The 24,347-nt window shown below is 57.7% G+C and overlaps 1 protein-coding gene across 7 annotated transcripts; it reads left to right on the top strand.

Annotated features, from left to right (window-relative positions):
- Positions 1–254: 254 nt before the first annotated feature.
- On the top strand, positions 255–24,055 carry CSNK1E (casein kinase 1 epsilon). 7 transcript variants are annotated; one of them, XM_069489424.1, is made up of 12 exons: positions 414–525; positions 3,977–4,064; positions 13,148–13,258; positions 13,371–13,519; positions 14,791–15,019; positions 15,657–15,827; positions 16,452–16,600; positions 19,827–19,887; positions 20,672–20,864; positions 20,958–21,097; positions 21,822–21,886; positions 22,847–23,841. In XM_069489424.1, the coding sequence occupies exons 2-11, from the start codon at positions 3,989–3,991 to the stop codon at positions 21,836–21,838; spliced, it is 1,296 nt and encodes a 431-aa protein (XP_069345525.1). In that variant the 5' UTR covers positions 414–525; positions 3,977–3,988; the 3' UTR covers positions 21,839–21,886; positions 22,847–23,841. The 7 variants fall into 7 exon arrangements, with proteins under 7 accessions (XP_069345527.1, XP_069345525.1, XP_069345522.1 ...); XM_069489426.1 differs by lacking the exon at positions 19,827–19,887 and having other exon boundaries at positions 255–525; positions 22,847–24,055; XM_069489421.1 differs by lacking the exons at positions 21,822–21,886; positions 22,847–23,841 and having other exon boundaries at positions 20,958–21,812.
- Positions 24,056–24,347: the final 292 nt, after the last annotated feature.

Below are 24,347 nucleotides of genomic sequence, written 5' to 3'. Positions count from 1 at the left end.
TGCATCAGGGTGTCCGTGTCTGTGGGTGCTCCCCCCGCCCCAAGAGGTCCCGGTCAAACCCCTTCCCTTTCTGGGCCACAGACTGCGCCCCGTACTAGGGCTGGGGGGCCGCGTTTCCCGGCTGCGGCCTCCAGCAGCCCCGGGAGCGGGGGACGCGGGCCCTTTAAATCCTCCGGGGCGGCGGCGGCGGGCTGGGGATGACATCAGCGGGCGGGCCCGGGGCTCAATGGGAGCCGGCGGGAGCGCGCCGGCGGGAGCGCGCGAGCCGGCGGCAGGCGGGGGCGGGCGGGCGGCAGGGCCGGGAGGAGGGAGGCGGCGGCGGCGGCGGCGGCGGCGAGAACCCAGAGCCTGAGCCCGGCCGGGGCCGAGCGGAACGGAGCGGAGCGCGGCGGCGGCGGCGGCTGGGCCGGGAGAGGCTGGCGCGCCGGGCGGCTCGGCGAATCCTCCGGCATCCGCCCCGGCGGGCCGCCCCCGCCCGCGGCAGCCCCCGGAGCAGCGGCCCGGCACCGGCGCCTTCCCGGCGGGGTAAATATTGGGGGGCTGCGGGCCCGCGGAGGGGCGCAAACCCGGGGGGAAATGGGACTCCCTCCGCCTCTTTGTTTTTGCTTGGAGAGGAGGGGAGGGAGGCGGACACACGCGCGTTCGCGCTGGGGTGTGGGGGGGCAGTCCGGGCGCCGCCCGCTCGGCCCGGCGAGGACAAAGGCGCGGCTGGGGACGAGGAGGAGGGTGACTATTATTTTGCGGGCTTGCCGGGGGAGGCCCCCGCAGTCCGGCCCGCCTCCACCTCCCCCAGCTGGACCCTCCAAGGCCCCAGCTGGCCCAGGCGGCCACCGGCTGTGATTTGGGAGGGGGCCCCGGCACCGGGGTGCTGGGGGCGCCCGATACTGTTGATTCCGGCTTCTGTGGGTTTCTCCGGACAATCGGTAGCGCCCCCTTCTCTCTCGACCCGGCCCGGGTGCCCCAGACCTGGGGTCAGGAGAGCTGCTCCCTCGCGTTGGGGTCGTTTGGGGCTCCTGAGGTCGTGGCGTGCGTGGTCACCAGGCCACCGATTTTGTTTTCCTTTGTGGAGAGAAAGAAAGGGGTGGGGGGGGGTATTTATCAGATCGGATTCTCCCATTTCTGTGTGTGAAATTCGTGTTGTGCAAGTCTCCCTGGAGCGGAAAACTGCACCTGGCTGTGGTTAGAGGATTCCCAAGCTCGGGTTAATACCCATACTCAAAGTGGGGTGAGCCCCCTCCCCAACTTTTCCCATAGTTTTCTTGCATATTTTCTTCTTGGCATAACCTCCCTCAGGAAGAAGGATTTGGGGAGAAAGGAGAAGGGATACAATGACTCAAGTTGTTTCCAACAAATGCCTGTGTTTGTGTCTCCTTTGCCACTGTATCTAGGATGTCCCTTCAGTTTTTATTTTAATGGTCCAGGGACAAGGGCCCTGGCTTTGGGAAAGGGGGCTCAAGGAGTGAAAAACTGCCCATGTGCTGTGCTGGTTGGTAGTTTGTCTAATTTTTTTAACCTGCTGAAACTCCTGAACCTTCACATCCGCGCCCCCCCCCCCTTTATCTGCCCCCCCATCCCCCCATGGGAGACGCAGCAAAAGAACCGGAAAGCTTCTCCCATTCTTGAATGAAGCCTTTCTCCTCTCCTCTGGGAGGCTTTGTGGGGAGTAGTGCTGGGACACTTTTCAGTTTAGGCTCTTCCAGGAACCTTGGCCCCCTGGAGTGTGCGGGAGAAACTGGGGGTCTGGGTGGCTAGCACAGAGGGGGGGTGTCCTGCAGGGCTGGGTGTTTGCACCTCCTTTCCCCTTCCTGTAGACAGCCCGGTGAGTGGGGACAGACTGGGGGGTCATGTGCAGTATATTTATGTAAGACACCCAGACAGAGGGCATGGGTATTTATATAACCCGGCGTGGGTATTTATGTAATATAGGATGCGGGTGTATTTATGTTCCTTTCCTAACCTGCGGCTTTCCTGGCTGCCGTGTGTGGTCTCTGAATTGGCATTGGCGGAAAACGGACTTTGGGGGTTTTTGTGTGCTCACCCCTCCCCCAGCAGGGCTCGCTGTGGGCCTGCTTTGCTTTCTTCCCTTGGAGTGTACACACTTGGGAAGCTGGACCTGTGTGTACGTGGGGTGTGTGGCGTGTGGGTTTCCTGCAAATGTGGAGTGTGTCCTGCTGGCAGCGTGGCACCTCAGCCGGGACAGGCCAAGCATGTGGGCTGAGGCCCTTGATTGAGAGCTTGGAGTTTGTCTGGCACGGGGTGGAGGCTCCTTCCTCGCGGTTACTGGTGTAGGGCTAGTGAACTCCCAGGGACCTGGGTGCTAGTGCTGGCAGCTGGCATGTCTCCTGGGCTGTGCCGGGGCCGAGGGCTCGGGCCGTGGGATAAATCTCTCCCATCTCTCTGCCCAGGCTGACCTGGCTGTTGGGGACAGCACTTGGCGTGGGGAAGGGGCAGATCCTCTGTGCCAGCACAGCTGCTTTGCCATCTTCCTGTTTTCCTCTCCAGCCCTGGCATGAAACAAGTCTTGTTTGTGGGGGTGGGAGGCCTGTCCAGGTCCTACGTGAGACTCCACCGACTGCGGGGTGGCAGGTGGCATGGCTTGTCTGGGCCTGTACTCTCCCTCTGCAAAAGGAGCCCCCCTCTTAATGCTCTTTGATGCTGACCTCCTTGTACGCACTCAAGGTCTCAGGGCTCCCGCTCCTTCTACCTGTTTTGCAGGCTCCCGTTCTCTGTCCCCCCAATAGCTGGAACTGCCTCCAGGCCTCTGAGTTTCTTCCTCTGCTGGCCAGGAGCACAGAGTGCCCAGACCTTTGCTCCCAGCCACTAGGGTGGCCTTGGGCCCTAATGTCCCTTGGGCTTGGGGCACCCAGGGTAAGTCACGGGAGGGAGGGAAGCTGCTCAAATCAGAGCTCCTTCCACCCCACGGGGCAGGCAGCTGGAAACCTGGCTTCTGTCCCCTCAGTTGCTCCACAGGGGCCCTCCTAGGAGACCCTCTCTCCTAGTCTCCAGGGAAGGCAGCTCTGAACAGTTGATCCAAAGAGCTATGTGCAGAGAGGCCCGTTCAAGGTTCTTGGTGTCATGGGGTGAGGGGGACGACTGGAAGGTGGATGTTTCCTGCTTTTCCCCGGAGTGGGGTGAGATGCTGTCCTACAGGGCACACTGGGGGCTGGTGGGGTCAGACGTCTGGGCAGAGGCCGTACTTGGGAAGACCAGGCCAGGCTGTGGGAGCCTGGGGGTGGCAGTGAGGGACGCTGTCATTTCAGAGGGCTGAAGGGGCTGAGGACCCCTCCCTTCAGCTTGTCCTCCCGACCTGGAGGTTGAGCCTGTCTGGGGTCTGCCGTGGAGGCACCCTCTTCGTCCTTAGTTTTCCTTTCAGAGACTTGGCGCATTGTGACTAGCCCCCACCTTGAGAGGCACCTATTGGTGGGGCCCCAGTGAGTGTCCCCCAAGGTGATGCTTGCTTGGCTGTTTCTTCTGGGGCCATGTCTCTAATTCCACTTTTTTTTTTTTTTTTGAGACAGAGTCTCACTCTGTTGCCTGGGCTGGAGTGCAGTGGTGTCGTCACAGCTCACTGCAACCTCAAACTCCTGGGCTCCAGCGATGCTTCTGCCTCAGCACCCGCACCTCAGTAGCTGGGACTGCAGGCACACACCACCCCCTGCTAATTTTTCTGTTTGTAGGGATGGGGTCTCACTGGGTCGCTTAGGCTGGTGTCGAATAATTCCTTTTGCCTGGCTACACAGAAACCTGTTCTCAACCTGCCTCACCCATTCCCCAGATGCGAGGCGAGGCGTGCAGGCACGCACCACCTGACACCTGGTTGCCCTCAGGCAAAGTGAGACCAAACCTCTTCCTGTACAGTAGGAGCCAGAATGTTGGTCTCCCAAGTTCCTTGGGGCTTTGCCTGGCCTTTTGTGGGCCAGGCCCCTTCCCCAGCTCCCCATTTCTCTGAATCCAGTGTTTCTGCTTCCCTCTGCAGCAAGAGCAAATCATGGAGCTACGCGTGGGGAATAAGTACCGCCTGGGACGGAAGATCGGGAGCGGGTCCTTTGGAGATATCTACCTGGGTAAGTGTTCCTGGCTCTCGCTGGAGCTCTTGGGACAGCTCTGAGGACAAGGAGGAGGAAAGACCCAGGATTTTGGAATCTGAAGCCAGAACTTGACTCCAGTGGCATATTTTGCCCCTAGGGCCATCCCAGATGGGGAGGGCAGCAGCAGATTGGGGTGAGGCAGGACAGGGGCTCCCCTCACAGTCGAGGCAACACAGGCTCTGCTTGCTACAGGCTGGACAGAAGAGGGAATTTTTAGCGCCAATTTCCGACTCCAACTGACCTGGGTCTCCAGCTGGGCGTGGGAAAGCACCCCGTCTCTTGTCTCCTGAGAGAAGGATGCTGGTAGACAGAGAAGAGGCCTGGGCTACCGCTTGACCCCAGCCGGGCCCCTCCGGCCTGGAATGCAGCCCGGGCAGGCTTTGGGATGATGCAGGCTCCCCCAGTAACCTTGGGGAGGGGGCTCTCATTTAGGGAGTTTTCTCTCCGGATGTGCTTCCTGTTGAAAGTTTGAGTTTGCCTTGATGTTGTCATTTTAAACAAATCACTGACATCTCAGCCCTCTCCTCAGCTGGGATTGTGTCTGTCAGTGCCACTTTCTCAGCTTGCTCAGGGGCACGGCCACCAGCCACAGCCTTCCTTTGCAGTCGGTCTGAAGGGGCGATATTTAGTGTTGGTGATTGTGGATGGGAGGGTGGGGCTTGGAGTGGTTGGAACAAGGTGGCAGCCCCCACTAGGGCTTGTTCTCTTTCCTGTCCCTGTGTCCTTCCTTGGAAGCAGGCTAGACCTGCATCTGGGCCTCAGTTTCCCTCCTTGGAAAACGAAAATAAATCATTTCTGTCCTGGGCAGAGAAAACCAACAAGTCTGCATGTCGTGGTCGTTAGTTCAGAACTTGGGTGTTTCTCTTACCCAGTGGTCAGAATCCCCGCCCCCTTGGAGTAGGAAATCTTCGCAGGGAGCCTCGGGGGACAGGGAAGGGGACATGCACTTTCCCTGAGCACATGACCTACAGGGTACTCTCTGAACGAGCCCTCCCCTCATAGCAACCCCTAGAGATGGTACCAGCTTGTCCCGTTTCACACCTCAGGAAAGCAAGGTGCAGTATGGTGGAGTTGGCCTCCAGGGCTGCTCTAGAAAACTAGCCGCAGCGTAGGTGCCCACAGCCCTGTACGTGAGTGAGAGAGTGTGGAAGCCAGGACACGAGAGGGAGACGTTAGGCAGATCTGGGTTCCAGACTGGCTTTGTGTGGCTGCTCTGCCTCAGTGTCCCCATCTGCAGTTTGTGATGATGCCGCCTGACTGACCAGGAGCTGTAAGGAGGCACAAATGAAATGACAGATGGGAAAGCATTTTGTGAACCGTAAAGTGCCAGCCGGATGTGCAGTTCATTGCCGAGCGTTTACCGTGCCCTGTAAACACCTGGAGCTCAGAGTGGAGGGAGGCAGAGCTTGCAGTGGAACAGGTTTAAAGGTTTTCCCTGTGCCCGAGCTCCTGGTGAGGCAGGCGTCACGTGTGTTTGTCTCTGCCCAGTGCCCAGCCTGGGGCTTGCCTACAGTGGGTGTTCACTGAGGGCCTGCCACATAAATGAATGAGAAGACGGGTGCTGTAACATGCCAGGCGCGTGCAGCGGCCTCACTCATGGCGGGACAGAGACAGGCTGGGCTCGGGGGACCAGCCCAGGTGTAGATCCCCAGTCTGCTCTTCTGCTGCGTGACCTGGGAAAAGTCACTTATCTCTCTGAGCCTCAGCATTCTCATCTGAAATGGGGGCACCCATCTCCTTACTGCTTATGAAATTGGGGTGGGCATAAAGGACCCTCTTTTATCAAGGCTCTTGGGCTCAGGACTGAAGCCTGGAGCCACTGGCTCAAAGGCAGCGGGTGCTCCTGGCACAGATGTACGCCTGGTCCTAGGCAGCATCTGGTCCAGGTCTCTCTTTTTGCAGAAGAGAAACTGAGGCCCATGAGGGCGTTCAGCCCATGGTCACTCAGCAAAGCCCGTGTCCTTGGTTCTTGTTGAGGGACCTCCCTGGGGACAGGACTTCCTGTTTATCTGCATAGTTATCTCGTTCATTTTAAAACTAGGTCCAGGTTTAACTTCTTTTTGTACTGGCTCTGGAGTATCCTAGGTTTAGGTGCTGGGGTTTCTTTTTACTAGCTGTATGTCCTTGCAAGTGATGACCTCTGCCAGCCTTGACTTCCCCATCTTTGAAATGGGATTGCAAGAAGTAACAAGGTCCCCATATATAAAGCACCTGTGTGTGCCAGCCCAGCAGGAGCGTGTTTACACTGGTCCCCATCCTCGGTCTTGGTTGGGACTTGCTGCTTTCCAAGGATCTAGCTCCTCTGGGGCCCGAGTCAGTTCTCCTGACTGTCCAGCCTTCGCCAGGTGTGGGGACCTTGGTGAGGGTGTTCTGCCCTGACTTGCCCTTCTGGGTCCCTGACTTGCTGGTTTGGAGACAGTGGTGATTGTAGGGCCTTCCAGCTGGCCTCACTGGCTTCATTTGTTCAAAGCTCTGGCCACATTCTTGTCCCCGGTGCTGGGCCAGGGCCTGACTCCAGATGGCCTCTGCAGGTGGGGCTGGACATGACCTCCAAGCCCTGCTTTCCAGGATCAGCTGAGGGCCCAGCACACTGTGGGTGTGGCTGCAAGGCCCCCAGCTCCTCTTCAGGTCCCCGCTCCCGACCCCAGCATCAGAAAGGGACAGCCAGAAGGGGGCCTGCTATCTTAAGGGCTTCAGGTTGGCCGCACAGGGTCCAGGGTCCAAACCTGGGTCCACTCACTGGCCTTGTGTTCTGGGGAACTGTCTGGACCTCTTAGAGTGTCTGGTCCTCAGCTCTGGAAGGGGCGGGGAGCAGTGCTGCCCTGACAGGTGGTTGTGCAGGGCAGAGTTAGTGTCGGGAACGCTCTAGGCTTCTGCTAGGTGGGAGCTACAGTGGCCACTGCTGCTGTTACTGGGACGGATGGGCTTTACCCCCGTCCTTCAGCCTAGCCAGGTCCCTGATTGTGTCCATGTGGGTGTCTGGAGTGAGTCCCATGTTGGTCTGGTCACCCCTCTTGCCACCTGGAATTTACAAGGTTCCAGCCCTGCTAGGGATGGCCAGGTCCAAGCCCTTTTCCGCGTCCAATTTGTTTTGGTGACTTGCCAGTCCTCCCACAGAGTCACTGTAACTAATGGGCCGTGTTCTGTTCCTGAAATCAGGCCGTTCTTCCAGCTTCCAGGCCTTTGCGTGCGGGGGCTCCTGCAGCTACACCTAGCCCACTTGCACCCGACAAAACATCTGCCAGGAAACCTTACCTGGAATTGGAATGGAGAAAGAAGCAGGGGCTTTGCGGACTAAGTTTCAAACCCTGGCTCTGCCCCAGCCAGTTCTGTCTGACCTCAATCCAGTTACTTAACCTCTCTGAACCCCAGCTCTGTGGCTGCGAGGAGAAGGGGAGCTCAGGGGAAAGCCTGGCAGCTTCCCGCCAGAACTCAGAGGCAGCCAAGGGGCCCGGTGGCAGCTGTGGCAGAAGGCTGCCAGCACTCGGTGGGGGTCAGAGGATTTTGTTCACCTACCAGCCTGGGTCCCTGTCACTGGGAAGTTGTGTGGCATATGGTCATTTGACCTTTGGTGTCTTCCATTTTTCCATGTGTCAAATAGAAATATAAACAGTGCAGGGTGGGGTAAGGTTCAAGGGGATGAAGACCCCTCCACCCTCCCTTCCCCCTGAATCTCTCCTTCCTGCACACGTCTCTGAACCACCAAGGGCTGCAGGCCCTGCCTCCACAGTGTCACCCTGCCTGGGCAGGGCCACCCTTGGCTCTTGCCTGGACAGCTACAGTGGCCTCCCCAGGCCTCTCTCTCCCCGTCTAGCCTCCTAGCCCTTTCTAGTACACCAGAGAGTCTCAGTGCAGGGTGATTTTTGTCCGCCATGGGACATTTGGCTAGATCTCCGTACCTTTTGGTTATTACAGTTGGGGAGGGGATGCCTACTGGCATCTAGTGGGTAAAGGCCAAGGATGCTGCTAAATACCCCACAGTGCACAGGGCAGCCCCACAACAAGGAATTAGCCAGCCCAAATGTCAGTAGGGCCGAGGTTGAGGAGCTCTGTGGTCAGACACCTGAACCTGCCCCTGGAGCTTCAGGCAGGATCTCAACTGCCATTCGAGAGCCTTCAGGTATCTCCCCACCCACCTGTCCACTGTCGTCTTCAGCTACCTCAAGGGGCCCACATGCACCAAACCACTGAGTTGGCTGCACCCCCTCCTGCCAGGCCTCTGCATGTACTGTGACCTCGGCCTGGCACAGCCCTGCTCACGCCAGCCTTCCCTCCAGGCAGGCTCTGCTTTCCCCATAGCCTTGCTCACTCCCGTTCGCTCCCCTGTCCTGTGAGTGCCACTGGCTCAGCTCTGTGGCCCAGGGGCCGGTGCATCCCATCCCACATGACACTGTGGAGCACTCACCTGTGCCAGGCACTCTTTTAAGCATTCTTGCACTTCACAGCAGCGTAGTGAGCCAAATACTGTCATCGGTTTACAGATGAGACACCTGGGACCTCAGAGGGCTGAAGTGGCTTGTCCGAGGTCCCCAGCAAGGAGGTGGCAGAGTCAGGATTTGGGCTTCAGCAGTTGGCTCTGGAGCCCACACTCTCAACCACTGTACTCTCTTGCCCCTTGTGCCGGCAGGGAGACAGAGCATGGCCAGGGAGCCCCTCGCCCCTCCGTGCCACGTCCTCACGGCGCCCTGGAAACCTGTGCAGCTCACCAGTGATGAGCCTTGATGTGTCAGAAACACTTTACAGTTGGCAAAACACTTTCTCTCCCATTGCTGACTAGGTTTAGTCATCTGTTCTGTTTTTCTTTTTATTTTATTTTATGTGATTCAAAAACCGATATACCTACATAAAATCCAAACACAAAAATGTGTTAAGTGAAAGAAGCTGGTCATAAAAGATCACATGTAGTGTGACTCCGTGTCTGTGAAATACCTGGGGCCTCAAATCCATAGGGAGGAAAGTAGATCACTATTGGTAGGGGCTGGGGATGACAAGGGGGAGATAGGGTCTGATTACTAAAGGGTACAGGTGTTCCCGGGGTCATGAAAATATAGTCCCTTGGTATTTAAGGGGGACTGGTTCCAGGACCCCCTCGGATACCAGAATCCACGGGTGTAAAAGTTCCTGCTCTAAAGTCGCCTGTATTTGTATACAACCTACGCATGTCTTCCCGGATACTTTAAATCATCTCTAGATTACTTGTAACACTTAGTACAATGTAAATGTTGTGTAAACAGTTGTTAGACTGTATTTGTGGTTTTTTTATTGTTATTTTTATTGGGTTTTCCCCCTGCGTGTTTTTGACCCACATTGTTGGGTCAGACCCTCTGAGTCTGAAGACGCAGAGCCCGTAGATACTGAGGGCCAGCTGTGTTACAAAATGGATCGTGGTGACGTTGGCACAACCGTGTGAATACACTAAAAACTACTGAATTGTACACTTTACCTGAGTGAATTGAAGAGTATGTGAATTACGTCTCAATGCAAGTATTGAAATAATTCACAACTTGCAACATAGTATCCAGTTACCCAGCTGAGCCCGGCTCTGCGGGGTCTTTACTGGTTTCTCATGTTTCTGTTCAATGTTTCTTTATGTAGATACAGCCAAGTGCAGACACTTACTTCCCCACCTTTTTTAAAAAAAATAAGAGGGAACTGTTTTGTACTTTGCTTTTTCACTTCCTGTATCTTGGAGATCTTTCCACTTTGTGCAGAGAGAGCTTCCTCATTCTTTTTCCATCATATTCGGTTTTATGGATGGGCTGTTCTTTATTTAATCAGTCCCCGCTTGACGGACATTTGGGTTGTTTCCAAGCCTTTGCTGTTGCAGGCAGCCTACAGCGGACAGCCTCCTCCAGGCATATCGGGTAAACTCCCAGAAATGGGGTTGCTGTTCGGAGCTGCGTGGTGTCAAATCACCAGTTCAGGCTCCGAACACCTGGAGGAGTGCCCCACTGCCCCACAGTCGGCCGACAAATGGTGTTATCCTGTGGGACTTTCGACAATCCTAGGTGAAAAAATGGTCTTTCAGGATCATTTTAATTTGCATTTCTCTTAGAAGGAGGTTGAGCATCTTTTCCTATGAGTAAGCCATTTATTTTAATGGTTTCTTTCCCTGTGAAGTGTGTGTTCAAATCTGTTGTCCTATTTCCTATTGAGTCTTTTTCCTACTGTTTTGTAAGAGCTCGTTATATATTAGCTCTTTGCCTGTGATAAGAATTGGGAATGTGCTTTTCTTATGACTTTATTTCTAGTGTTTTTGCCATGTGGAAGGGATTCTTTTTTTTTTTTTTTGTATTGGAGATAGGTTTTTTGGTTTGTTTGGTTTTTTGTTTTTTTTCTTTAATGACTTTTGGATTTTAAGTCAGGGATCAAAAAAAGCCTGACCTAACCCCAAGGTGGTAAGATAATTCTCCCTTTTCTTAAACATTTCATAGTTTTATTTTTTATTAAATGTTGAGTCGATGTGAAGAATATGTGTAAATAGGTGCGCGGTGTGAGGCACCCTGCCCTGGGCAGGCCCAGCTGGAGGAGGAGGAGGGACTGCCTGTCACCTTGAGGGCCCCCGGGGACCCTTCCCCTGCCCCACCCCCCGCCTTCTCCTCACACAGGTAGCCACTATCTGACATTTAACGTTTTTCCCTTTTGTTAGAGTTTTAACACATTTATGTTCCTGAACTCTGTATTGTTCAGTGTCCGTGCCTGCTTCGAAGTGGAGACAAACGGATCGGTGCCGAGTTCTCTCCCTTATTTCTCTAACTGAGGTGACATCCACAGAACATACAATTTACCATTTTAAAAGTGTACGATTCAGTCCCATGTGGTACATCCACAGTGTGGTGCAACCACCGCCCGTCTAGCTCCAAAACTTTCCGTCACCCCGAGAGGAAGCCTCAGGCCCCGTGGCAGGTGTTCCTAGTGGCCCAGCCCTGCAGCCCCTGACAGCCGCTGCTCCACTTCCGGACTCTGTGGATCTGCCTATTTGGACCTGTCGTGTGAACAGGATCGTGCAGCATCAGCCCTTTCATGTCCGGCTTCTTTGGGCACGTTTCCGAGGTTCATCTGCGTTGCGGCATGTAGCACAGGGCTCCGTTCCTTTTCACAGTTGAATAATGTTCCCCTGGATAGATGTACCCCATTCTGTTCATTCGTCTGTGACGGACACCGGGCAGTGTCCAGCTGTGGCTGCGGTGAAGAGGGCCACCGCCTGCTCTCTTTTACCCCGGGGTGAGCAGCTGGGCGTCCTCCAGGCGGCATTATTCCTTTTCACTGCCCGTGCGGTCCCTTGTGTGATGTACCACTGCTGCTACGCCACCGTGGTCGTTTGGGTTGTTTGTTCCCGTCCCCCTGGTGCGCTCGTGGTTCTGAAGGACACTGACTTGGGAGTGGAGTTGCTTGGTCCAGGGGGTGTTTATATTCAACTTTATGAGATAAATGCAAAGAGTTTGTGCCAACTTGTACCACCACCCGCCCCCCGCCTGCTTTTTCCTTACATACAAACTCTGGGTGCACTTGGGCTTTCCCCTGGGTGTAGTGTGAGCTGTGGTCTTTGCTCAGTTGGCTCGCTGGTTGTTCCAAGGACATGTATTGAGTAGTCCTGTCTTTTCCCCTGATCTGAGGTGCCAGCTTTATCCTGTCCTAAATTCTCTCAGTGGTTGTGTCCCCACTGGACTTTCCGTTCTGTCTGTGCTAAGGACACTGTTTTAGCTCCAACAACTAGAGTCACTTCTGGCCCCCAGAAGAGACTCCCTATCTCAGCCCAGCTCCTAGCCATTCATCTTGTTTTCCCTACCCCCTGTTATTATAGATAGGGAAACTGAAGCAAGGTGCAGTTTAGGTTTGGTCTTTCTTGTGACTTGAGCCACGGGGTGGGCCCAGGCAGAGAGCTGGCCCTTGGTGTGTGTGAGGGTATTGTGTCAGCCAGAACTGCTCGAGAACCTAGGAGTGGGGTGCAGGAGAGGTGCAGGTCTAGATAGGACCCTCTTACCTAGGCTTGGCCAGCAGCTGGAATTGACTCTCAAGCCTGCCGTTGACTGGTCCTGTGACCTGGAGCAGGGTCTCGGTTTTCTCCTTTGTAAAGTGGGGATGAGAATCAGATGGGCTGCTGGGATCGAAGGTGTGGGCTGCCTTTGAAGGGTCGAAGGAGTTGGCGTTGCTGTGGGTGGGATAGTGGGCTGGGTGTTGCCATCCCACCATCCTGCAGTCCAGGGTTGTCCTAGTGGGGACAACTTCCCATCCCTCTCTGGCCCCTGCCTCCACACCCCACCTCAGCCCAACACACCCCACTGACCCGGCCTTTCTCCAGAATCGAGCCACATCCCGTAGATCAGCAGTCCCCAGCCTTTTTGGCACCAGGGACTGGTTTCATGGAAGGCAGTTTTTCCACGGATAGGTAGGGGTGATGGGGTGGTTTGGGGGTGATTCAAGTGCATTACGTTTATTGTGCAGTCAAACCTCTCTGCTAATGAGAATCTGTATTTGCAGCCGCTCCCCAGCGCTCGCATCACCGCCTCAGCTCCACCTCTGATCATCAGGCATTAGATTCTCATACGGAGCCGCAACCCAGACCCCTCGCATGCGCAGTGTACAGCAGGGTGCGTGCTGCCGTGAGACTGTGATGCCGCCGCTCATCGGACGGGAGGCGGAGCGCACGCGCTGATGCGAGTGATGGGGAGCGGCTGCAAGTACAGATGAAGCTCGCCCCCGCCGCTCGCCTCCTGCTGTGTGGCCTGTTCCTAACAGGCCACGGAGGGGTATCTGTCTGCAACCCGGCCTGGCGGTTGGGGACCGCAGCCGTAGGTGGTCTGTGAGCCTTTTGCGTCCCTGCCTGTCCTCCACCTGTCCGGCCTTCTTGCTGCCCCCTGCCTGTGGCATCTCACCTCCTTCCGTTCACACACACTGCGCTTCTCTCCTCAGGAAGTCCTTGTCGCTCCCCCTGCCACGCTCTGGGCACTTGGCCCCAGGCTGCCTGCTCACCAGACCTCGAAGTGCTGGGTGGGGCACCTGGGGCTGCCTGGCCACCGAGGATGACCCTGGTCTCTTGCCTCCTCCACCCCCGGCAGGTGCCAACATCGCCTCTGGTGAAGAAGTTGCTATCAAGCTCGAGTGTGTGAAAACAAAGCACCCCCAGCTGCACATCGAGAGCAAGTTCTACAAGATGATGCAGGGGGGAGGTGAGGGCTGAGCTGGGAAGGGGCCCAGAGCTGTGACAGTGAAGATGATGCGGGGGTGGGGGTGGAGGGGAAGGGGGTGACCACTCCTGACGTTCCCGTGTCCGGCCCCCAGTGGGGATCCCGTCCATCAAGTGGTGTGGAGCCGAGGGCGACTACAACGTGATGGTCATGGAGCTGTTGGGGCCCAGCCTGGAGGACCTTTTCAACTTCTGCTCCCGAAAGTTCAGCCTCAAGACGGTGCTGCTCCTGGCCGACCAGATGGTGAGTCCTCCACCTGCCCACCCTGGCCAGGTGCCTGTGGGCCCTGCCAGGCAAGCCGCTTCCCAGCCAGCCTCTATTTCCCCGTCATGCCAGTGGGCCCAGGAGGATGCTGGAGGAGGGGACAATGGCAGAGACATAGGCCAGGCCTGGTTCCTGGACCAGGGGACCTTGACCTCCGGCTACAGAATTCTGGAGGTGCTTGTTTAAAATGCAGATTCCAACTCCAGGCTCCTTGGGTAGGGCTCAGGATTCTGTCTTTAGGTGATGTTAGAGCCTGGGTCAGACAGACCTGGATCCTGTCCCAGAGTGGTGACCGTCAGTGAATTGCTAAGCCTCTCTGAGCCCCGGTTGCCTCATGTGAGTCTCCCCTTTGTCGGTTGTTGTGGGATTAAGTGGGAGGCTGTGCGATGCCAGGCCAGAGCCAGCCCCGCTGGCAGGCAGTTGGTAGGTCCTAAGCCCTTCGTAAGCACAGAGGAGCAAAGCTTCTTAAAAATAGGAAACCATAGAATTTGGGGCCTGGGATGGAACAGGGAGATCTTGTGCAGGGGTTTTAGTCTTGGCCTGCGGCTGGCCTGCAAAGGCTCTGTGGTTTAGGTTCAATATGTGTGCCAGCGGAGGGTCATCAGAGCCTCTGGGGTGTGAGGCCCAGGTAAGGTTCAGGTGGTGCTCAGCCTTTCGAAGCCCGAGGCCCAGAGCAGTGTGACCTCCAGAGGACACATCATGGGCGTGGATGTTAGTTGGAGTGTTTAAAAATCGCTCACAGAAAAGAAAAGGCTATGTGTGTGTCTGCCTGAGTTTAGAGTCCTGTCTTTGTGCTCCATCTCTGTCACATCTGCCCTCCCATCCCCCGAATCTGGTCGCCTCTCTGACTCTGGCTGCCCAGGTGTCCCTGGAGGGTAGAGCCAGGCAAGGCTTCTAAGGGACCTGGGGGCCTTTCCAGCTTCATCTTCATTTCTGGGTCTTACCATCAGCTTTCTTACCTGGCTCTCCTTCCCTGTCTCACAACAAACGTGGTGGATTCCTCCTTCAGAGTTCATCCTAATGTCACTTCTTCCAGAAAGCCTTCCCTGACCTGCCCCTTGACATCGTCCTTCCTAGTGGAATGCAGATCTTTCTCCCTCACCAGGGCAGGGACCACGTGTGTGTTTTCCAGCTCTATGGCCCCAGCCCTCCACCCACAAGGCCCAGGCCTGGCACAGGGCGCTTGGTGAAGGCCCCTCCATGGAACACCTGGTGAATGGCTTGCTCTCCGCTCCCCTCCCCTCCCCCAGATCAGCCGCATAGAGTACATCCACTCCAAGAACTTCATCCACCGGGACGTCAAGCCCGACAACTTCCTCATGGGGCTAGGGAAGAAGGGCAACCTGGTCTACATCATCGACTTTGGCCTGGCCAAGAAGTACCGGGACGCCCGCACCCACCAGCACATCCCCTACCGGGAAAACAAGAACCTGACTGGCACTGCCCGCTATGCCTCCATCAACACCCACCTGGGCATCGGTGAGCAAGCCAGGCCCGCAGCAGAGCGCACCTGTGGCTACTGGCCAGGACCTGGCTTTCTCGAGCCCTCCCGCCCCCACCTTGGTTGGAGGCCTCTGGGCACTTTTCTAGTGAGCCTCACTGAGAAAGTCCCCTCCCCACCTGTCCCCAAGCCTGGCCCTAATCCGGACCGTGCAGAGTTGGGTCTTCCCCCTCACATGCCTGGCTTCCCCCTCACCGCAGCCCCGCGGGTTGGCGAGGACGTTTCCCTGCTGTGCAGGCTCAGGCTTCACACAGGCTGCCCAAGGTTGTGCAGCTGAGTGAGTGCCAAAGCCGAGTTTGACCCCAGCTTTGATGCCAAAACTTGTGCCCTCTCCACGGGGCGGGCCAGGCAAGGAGGCTGTGAGTGCCCACTCATAGTCATTGAATGGCTAAGTGCCTGAGCTGGAAAAACTAGGCCCATATTGAGTTGAGAAAGCTCTGCCGCGGGCCCCTTCTCCGTAGGAGGGAGATAGTAGCAGTACCTGTTTAAAACAGGGCTGCAGCGAGCCAGCATGTGATGGGGGTGTGGGGTACACAGTGAGGAGCACGACCGGGAGGAAGAGCTAGGGGCCTGAGTGGACCCTGTCCCTCACCTTGCCCTCGATTCTCTGTGCAGAGCAGAGCCGTCGAGATGACCTGGAGAGTCTGGGCTACGTGCTCATGTACTTCAACCTGGGCTCCCTGCCCTGGCAGGGCCTCAAAGCAGCCACCAAGCGCCAGAAGTACGAGCGGATCAGTGAGAAGAAGATGTCAACACCCATTGAGGTCCTCTGCAAAGGCTACCCCTGTGAGTAGCCCAGAGTGGCCTGGGGACCCCCGAGGCCCTTTCTTTGGGGAAGATAAGGCCACAGGAAGCCCGTGCAGGACTACCACAGCCTTGGCGCCAGAGCATTAATCACGGGCTCTCTGCTGCTGCTCAGGCACAGCTGGGAGGCCTGGGCTTCCCTGGCCTGGCTCCTCTGTCCCCAGTGTCCCCAGCCCAGGTTCTTGCCTTAGCTCCCAGGGCCCTCCCCCCAACCCCGACTCTGTTCAGGAGCAAGTGGAAGTTTTCCTCCTGTTGCTTAGGTTGTGTTGGGAGGTCCCGTCAGGCTCCTGAATGTCCTTTGAGTGTATCACAGCCATTGTTCTGTGGTCTCTGTGATCCCCAAAGAGCTTGGGAAGGGCAGGTGAAGGGACTCTTGCCCACTGTCCGCAGGTCTTCACTCCTCCCGTTTTCAGAGGCTCTGCTCTCAGGCAGGCTGGGGTTTTATCCCCACAGGGGACCGTAGTTCTTTTGTCTCTTCATCCTGTCCCCCCTAGACTGAAAGTATTTGCAGGGACAGCGAGTGGCTATAATGGCCCTGCGGGGGTGGGGGGGCCTCTGGGAGCACGGCCTCACGGCAGCCTCCTCTGTCCCCCGTGACTCCACCAGCCGAGTTCTCAACATACCTCAACTTCTGCCGCTCCCTGCGGTTCGACGACAAGCCCGACTACTCCTACCTGCGCCAGCTCTTCCGCAACCTCTTCCACCGGCAGGGCTTCTCCTACGACTATGTCTTCGACTGGAACATGCTCAAATTCGTGAGTCACCGGGAGGCCAAGGCGGGCTTGGGGGACTGGACAGGGAAGGCCCTGCCTCCTAGGGCCAGAGTGACCCGGTGGCGGGCAGGCCTCCCAGCATGCGGGAGGTACGAGCTGGACAGTGCGGCCAAGCTCACTGGGGTCCCAGAGCCCCCTGACCCCAGCCTCCTCAGTGCTGACAGCATGCGCCACCACTGCCAGCAGGGCCCAGGCAGGGTGCTGTCTCCCGCCAGACCGAGGAGGACCTGGCTTGGCCTCGAGTCCCTCCTGGGTGCGTGTGGCGGGGCCTGGCTGGTGCTGGTGGGCCCCCCTGCTGCCTTGGCCCTTGCCTACGCCGCCCTGCTGCTCTTGTTCTGCACGTCCCAGGCGGCTGCCTCCGCCGTGGCCCCTCTGGCCGTCCTGGACCCTTTCATAGTGGTGTCTTTCTTCTTGGTCGTGGGACCCTGGGTCTTGCTAGGCAGCTGTTTTGTCTCCCTCTTTTAAGGGTCCTGGGGGTGGGGTGGGGAGCAGCGTTCCTCAGCCGTGCCTGGAGCTCCGGAATCTGTGAAATTGTATGTCTTGTTTCACGTCTCTTCTGGAAAAGGGGGCTTCCTCGAGCCAGGCTCAGCCCCGTGACAGTGAAGCTATTGCACCATTCTGTCCCCGCCCCTGTCCCTGTGCCGGGCCCACGCTCCCACCTACGTACTGGTAAGGACCTCTGAGGCCCAGCCTTTCCATGATTTGCTACTTGGCCGGTGAGCGCGAGAGGCCGAGCCTCAGCTGTGCTCTCTTTGTCCCTTCCAGGTGCCCGGCGCCCCTGGGCACCCAGGGCCCCCCAGATAGGCCCATGGAGGAGGTGGAGGAGCTGCCCCCCCAAAACTACTGGCCTGTGGTCTGGACTCCAGGGCCCCATTTCTGACGTCGCCAGGTGCGCCTGAGCCCGTTGGGGCCAGGCCTGAGAAAGCGTCCTCTGGGACAATGGGGGGACCCCCTGTTCCCGAGAGGTGGCAGTGCAGAGGAGAGGGCATGGTAGAAAAGGCCCTGCCTCTGGATTCTCGGGAATGAAGCAGCCGCCGCAGGGCCAGGACAGAGCCTGGAGGAGAGGTGACGGCCACTGCCCAGAGGGGCCTGGTGGGAACGGGCACCGGGAGCAGCCTCACGGCTAGAGCCCAGCAGTGGCCTCTGTAATGAACCTGAACTCATTAAACACCTACCCTGCTTCATCCTGGTGTGCCTCTGCCTTCATGCGGGCCGCGGCCCACTCTGCCACGTGCTCAGCAGCGAGGCTTCGTTCTCCTGGACGCTGAGGTCGGCACGCTGGGCTTGGGCTCCTCTTCTCTCTGGGTTTCAGACAGCGGCCTGGTCCTGTTCCCTAATGGGTGGGACAGAGGTTAGGCAGAAGACGGGGGTCTCACAGGCTAAGGACTTGAGGGAGAAGCCTCTGTTGCCCTCCAGTGCAGGAGTAGGGGTGGGAGATGGGCAGGGGTGGGGTGCGCCTTGTCTTTCACCCCAAACCTTCTGGATTGGAGGGTGGCCCAGGGCACCTGGGGCCAGCTCTTCTCACCTTAAGGCATTGGGCGCTGGGCATTTACTCATCGTGAGAAAAAGTCATTCCTGACTCTGATTCTGCGATGGCCTCAACCCTTCGGCTCAGCACAGCTCCAAGAATGGATTTTTCAGTCCCCAGACCTCTGCTGTCCAAAATGGTAGCCGCTGGCTACATGTGGCTAATTTTTAACTAATTAAAATTAACCAAAGTTGAAAATGTAGTTCCTCAGTCACATTGGACACATTTCAAGTTCTCAGGAGCCACAAGTAGCTGACTAGTGGCCACCACGTCCAGCAATGCAGATGTGACCATTGCCTTCATCATCCCAGAAAGTTCTCTGGACAGCGCTGCTCTAGATGCCTCTGTTACGGAGCCTCTCACAGGACTGTCCAGCCACCAAGATCTCTTCTGGAGCCAAGCCAGGAGTACTCTCCCCACCTATTGCTGGCACTGTGACCCCCCTTCCTGGGGTCCCCCTTGGGGCAGGTCCTGGAGTCAGAAGCTGGGCAGCGGCACCTACAGCGTTTTCCTCCACTGTTCTCTGGCCCATCGCTACTCGACCGCTTCTAGCAGCCCCTGGCAGGAACATCTGCAGGACATGCAGTCGGAACCTTCCATGCCCTTCACACCGAGGCCAGAGCCCCCCCATACCACCCCGTCCTGAGGACTCCCTCGCTAGCACCTGGCAGCAAGCAGGACCCTCTGCTGGGCGCCAGCCGCCTGCAGACTCTCCCATGGGGAGGATCCTGCCCTTGACCTCCTTGGAGTGGCTCCCCGTGGTGTTCGGCATCGGGGCACTGGGATCCCTGGAGCCCTGGCGCCTGGATGCTGCTCTCAGCACACACGGCCACCGTGTTCCAAGGTCTGGCCAGTGGCCAGGGAGAAATTCACAGCTGAGGACAGGTCCATACAGCAGGGGCGGATGCCTGTGTGATGTTGCTGAACTTTTGTGTTTTCTTTTGGGGAAATAAAGTCCGAGAAAGGTCCCTGGTGTGCATTTCTTGAGGCGTTGCTTGGGTTGGATTGAAATGGGGAGAGTAGGTTACCTCCTCTGAGGTGGGCATTGGCCTGAGCCTGCTGGAGCCGCAGGGCTGCGCACCTTGGAGCAAATCACTTGGCCTCAGTTTCCCCAGCTTGGGGACGAGTTCAACCTGCCTTGCAGAGCCGATGTGGCCCTGTCCACAGAAGGTTTAATAAGGAGGGGCCATAGCTCTTATTTATCCCTCGGGCTCTGCTGTGGTTCTAGCTGAGTCACCCTTTGCTACCCTCTAACTGAATGGGTGGGATCCCAGGGTAAGGGCCAGAGGTCAGGAGCTGGAGCCCTGGGGCTCCCAGGCCTGCCCAACAGGCTTCTGGGTGGGAGGATAGGGAAATGTGCTCCTAGCATTCTGCTAAGGCAGGTCTCTGAACAGCATCTTGGCGTGCAGAGAGCAGAGTGTGACCAGGTGGCAGAGGCCTGGGTTCAGACCCTGGCTCTGGAGCTGTGTGGCCCCAGGCAGTCATGAGGCTCTCTGGGCCTTGGTGCCTCACTGGGGTTCAGGGATCATCTTGATCCTAGCCACCACTTCCCGGAGTTAGGACGGAGCCCAGCCCTGCCCCATTTCTTGGTCAGTCCCCTGGGAGAGACGGGTTGCAGAAGCCCTACCCCACGGCCCACGAGCAGGCCCCCAACTCAGCCTACAGCTCTCTCCTCCACAGATGCGGCCCCCCTTCTGCCAGCCCCCCGCCCTTCTCTGTGGACGCCCCCAGGACCAACTAGGTAACGCAGCGGGCGCTGCCCCCTTGCCTGCTCTTCTCTGGGCCTTTCTGGTTTCCTCCCACACAGGGGCCCCAGGGGCTCAGGGAACCTCTTCTTCCTCCACGGGGCCCCTAGCCCCATCTTTTTCTCCAGCTCCCCCTGAGCCCCTGTCCCAAGGCAGGTAGCATCTGTGGGTCCCCTGGGCCTCCTGGCTGTGGCCGCCACAGCACCTGCCAGAAGCCATTGCAGGTCCCAGGGCAGGGAAAGGACAGCCCTCTCGTGAAAAGAGTGCCTGGCTGTGCACCAGGAGACCTGGTTCGAGTACCAGCCCCACCTTCAACTAGTGTGACTGGGTCTGTCCCTTCCCCTCTCTGGACACCCCTTCCCCATCTGCCAGTGGGCCTCTGAGCACCTGCCCTGCTCAGTTTGGAAACCCTGAGGGGCTGAAAGCTCTGGGTACACAGAGGGGGCCAGGGCAGGTCCTAGCTCCAGGTCAGGAGGGCCAAGGGGTGTCCTTGGTCATTCTGGAGACATCAGCCCTCCTGGCTCTGATTCCAGCCCCATGAGACGGAGGCAGACTGACCTCCCTCTGACTCTCGGCTGCCTGCTTTCCCCTCCGGGTGGTTGTGTGTCTTCGTTTCTCTGCTGTACAATTGTGGATCATGGTTTTTACTCTGTTGGGAGGAGGCTGGACCGGAGGGTTTCTGAGATGCCCACCCGGCCTCCCCTGCTCTGCCCTGTGGGGTGCTGGGGCCCAGAGCACCCTGGCCTACCAGGGCTGACATCTCATCCCGCGTCCCTGCAGGGTGCATCCCGGAACCCCGAGGACGTGGACCGGGAGCGGCGAGAACACGAGCGCGAGGAGAGGATGGGGCAGCTGCGGGGGTCCACGACCCGGGCCCTGCCCCCTGGCCCCCCCACGGGGGCCACAGCCAACCGGCTCCGCAGTGCAGCCGAGCCTGTGGCCTCCACCCCAGCCTCCCGCATCCAGCAAGCTGGTGAGCAGGGGCCTCGGGCAGTGGGGGGCCCGGGGGGCTGGGGGCTCTGTTAGTGCCCACTCTGAGGGTGGCTTCCCCTGCCTCGTCCTCTAGGCAATACGTCTCCCAGAGCGATCTCACGGGTCGACCGGGAGAGGAAGGTGAGTATGAGGCTGCACAGGGGCGCGCCCGCCAACGTCTCGTCCTCAGACCTCACTGGGCGGCAAGAGGTCTCCCGGATCCCAGCCTCACAGGTGAGCTGCCCCCACCCAGCCACTCCCAGCCCCTCTGCGGCGCATGGCTGAGCTGCAGACCCTTGGCTCTGTTCTGTTCTCCCCTGACTCTCATAACCTTGGAGCAGGCCCCTTTCCTAGAGCCCAAAGTTCGTCTGATTTACTCCAGAGGCCTAATTGGCCCCATTGAGCAGAGTCAGAAATCAGGGTTCAGAGAAGTAACTTGCCCCAGCGGGTGGTGGAGCCGGGATCCAGCCTTCACTGCTGGGGGCCCAGCCCCAGGGGCAGCAGGGACTTGGAGATGAGGTGCTCATGGTCCCTGCCAACAGGCAGCCCCCCAAGAGCCCCCGTCAGCACTGGCGAGAGAATGGGATGGAGGGCTCGGTGAGGGCCCATCCCGTGGCTCTACTTAAGGGCCGTGTTTGAACTAAGACAGTTGGGAACTGGGAAGGGGGCATCCCTGGTTGCCCAGGGTCGGTGGGCGGGAGACCTGCCCTCCTACTGCCTGTGGGGGAGGGGCCTCCACTCTGGTGTGGCCTGGAGCAGTCAGTTGGGCCCCAATCTTATTTACAAAACAGGGACATCCCGGGGTCATGGGATCATACATGCCTTCCCCTGTCTTGAGGGGCTTGGTGGGTGTGGGGTGGAGCGCCACAGTGGGGACAGACTTGCCAAATCACTGTTGTTGGCAGCTGAGGGACTTGACTTGAAGCTTGTGCCCCCATCTTTCCCCCCCTCCCCAAAGACAAGCGTGCCATTTGACCATCTCGGGAAGTGAGGAGTGCCACCATCGGACCAGTGTTTGCTTAGGTGAGTCGGTGTCTGCTGCAGACACAGCCCAGCCTGGCTGGTCTAGAAATACCCATGGCCCCAGGAGGAGACTGGTGTGTTATGGAAAGGGTCCAGGCAGTGGCGGATGGTACCAGGTCCCCCAAAACCACGAGATCTCAAGGGAGGACTGAGGCTTCTTCTGAGCAGGCCTGGCCCCACGCTGATTAATTTCTGCTGGAAAACCCTTTCCTTGCCCTTGGGCCAGTCTTCCAGCCCCCTTTGCCTTAACATAGTCTGGAAAGTTGGTTCCTAGCAGAGACAGGGTCATGGGCCCACACTCTGACCTGCCCAAGGCTCTTACTTGGCCTCTGGGCTGTTACGCAGGTTAATTCATGCAACGTACTTAGAACCGGGCTGTTGACTTAAGAGTTCACCTGCCGTGGGGAAAGGCCCTCATTGGCTTCTGCAGGGCCAGGAGGGGCCCTCTGGCAAGTGTGAGCCTCAGTAGTTCTTCTGTGCCTGCATGAGGCCTTGAGTTGGTGTAGAGTACTTCACTCTGGGGCTGGCTTGGGGGAGGGGTGGTGGCTGCAGGTTCCTTGGGTATGTGAGGGGACGGTCTGAGCGCCTTGGGGAAGAGGCGTGTGCTGGTAGGCAGTAGTTTACACATCAGGGGACTCAGCCTCACGCCAGGACACACTGAGTGTGACTGTCTTCGCAGAACTTCATCCACAGAGAGAGCAGAGGCATGAAGTGGATCTCGGGCGCAGGAACGGGCCGTCCGCAGGGGGCAGCTGTGGCCAGGGGAGCGGCTCACCCGGCAGGCGGAGGAGGGAGGGAGGATCTGTTTCCTTCTCATACAAATGGAGCCGCTCCGTGTCCTGGGCCTTCAGCCAGGTTCTGGGGCCCAGAGAGGACGAACGGGGGACAAGAAGAGAGGAGCTGGCAGACAGGTAGCTAGAGGCAACTGTGCACCTAACCTGTGCTCTCTTCCCCTTCTAGTGTCTTCACTGTATTTTCTTTTTAAAAAAACAATAAAAAAAAAAAGATGGAAAAAAAACCACTCAAAAGGAAAAAACCCAGCACAAAACCGACGATGGATTTTGTTTCTTTGATTTTTTTGCCAATGGCAAGAAGATGGGATGCCCTTAGCACCGAGGATCCTTGCTCCCTGGCATCCGGGCTGCCCAGCCAACACTCTGCCCACGACCCCGGGCCACGGGAGCCAGCCGCCAAGTCCCCGTCCCGGCCACCTGCTCCCCACCACCCACACCTGCCGAGAGAGGAACACCTCAGTACTGCGGCCGGTCCTCACGCACCGTCGGAGATGGCCGGAGTGGCCGGAGGAGTCACGCACGTCAGGAAGTGATGTGGTTGGTCGAAAGCAGGTCCCACTGGGTTTCATGAGCCTGAGAACCGAGGAGACACGCACAGCCCCCGCCTCTTCTGAGATGACAGCGGCCGACGTTCTGTGTTGGGGTTTTCCTGGTGTCTCCTGGGCATTCAGGTCCTCCTGCGCCTCTCCGGGGAGACCCTGAGTGGGTGGGGAGGTCGTGGGGGCCAAGGTGCCTCGTGTGTGTAGCTGTATGTGACCTGCGTTCCCCAGGGCAGCAGGTGACGTGTCCCGCCCCACCTCCCGGGCCGAATTCCTTTCTCCTGTGTCTCCTAACAAGGACATGGGGTGGGCAGTGACGTCGACATCCCTCAGGGCACAGAGGGCCCTCACCACCCCGGTCCCCCCAAGACTGTCATCAGCCTGTGGCAGCCCCGTCATCTGTTCCTGGTCTTGGGGCAGAATCCATGGAGACTACTTCTAGAAACATCTGGCTCTGGGCTATAAATTACTCCCCTGGTTCTGATAGTCACCTGGGGTCCCTCTCCCTGGGTTTCACCTTTCCGAGGGGGACCCAGGTCAGGGCTGAGTGTTGGATTTACCCATCCTTCCTAGTTAACTCCTGTTTTCGTTCTTATTTTTTGTTTTCTCCATGTGTGTTTCCTAATTTATTTACCTCTGTTTCCCCTTTTTCCTTTTTTTTTTTTTTTAATTAAAGAGCAAAGGTTTTTATTACTTTGTAATTTAAAAAACTGAAAAAAAAATAATGAAGAACTTTGGGGGGAATTTTGTACTTTTTTCCTGTGTAAATATTGGACTTTTTTGAGCTTTATCGTGGTTGTTAATTTGAAGTAATAAAGTAGAAAAGGATAAAGTGATGTGAGCAGCCTTCGTCTCTCTCTGCCCCGGTTCCTCCCCGCAGACCCGGAAGGGGCCTTCCCGGGACCAGTGCGAGTCCCTGAGGAAAAGACCTCCCCTCAGAGGCGGGTGTGGTGGGACCGTGTCCATCCATGACACTTGGGCAGCTGGTGTGTCCAGGGGGCACAGGTGCCACCTGGGGTCTTGTTGCGGAGCACTGGGATGGGGCCGAGGGCACCTCCCACACACTCCCAGGACCGCATTTCGGGAAGCAGGGTAGTAAAACTCCTCTGCACAGCATGATTTTGTCCA

This window comes from Eulemur rufifrons, chromosome 16 (genome assembly GCF_041146395.1).
Source record: "Eulemur rufifrons isolate Redbay chromosome 16, OSU_ERuf_1, whole genome shotgun sequence".
In the NCBI taxonomy this organism is placed as follows: Eukaryota; Metazoa; Chordata; class Mammalia; order Primates; family Lemuridae; genus Eulemur; species Eulemur rufifrons.
The sequence above is the reverse complement of the archived record's forward strand: the minus strand, read 5'-3'. Positions and strand labels throughout refer to the sequence as shown.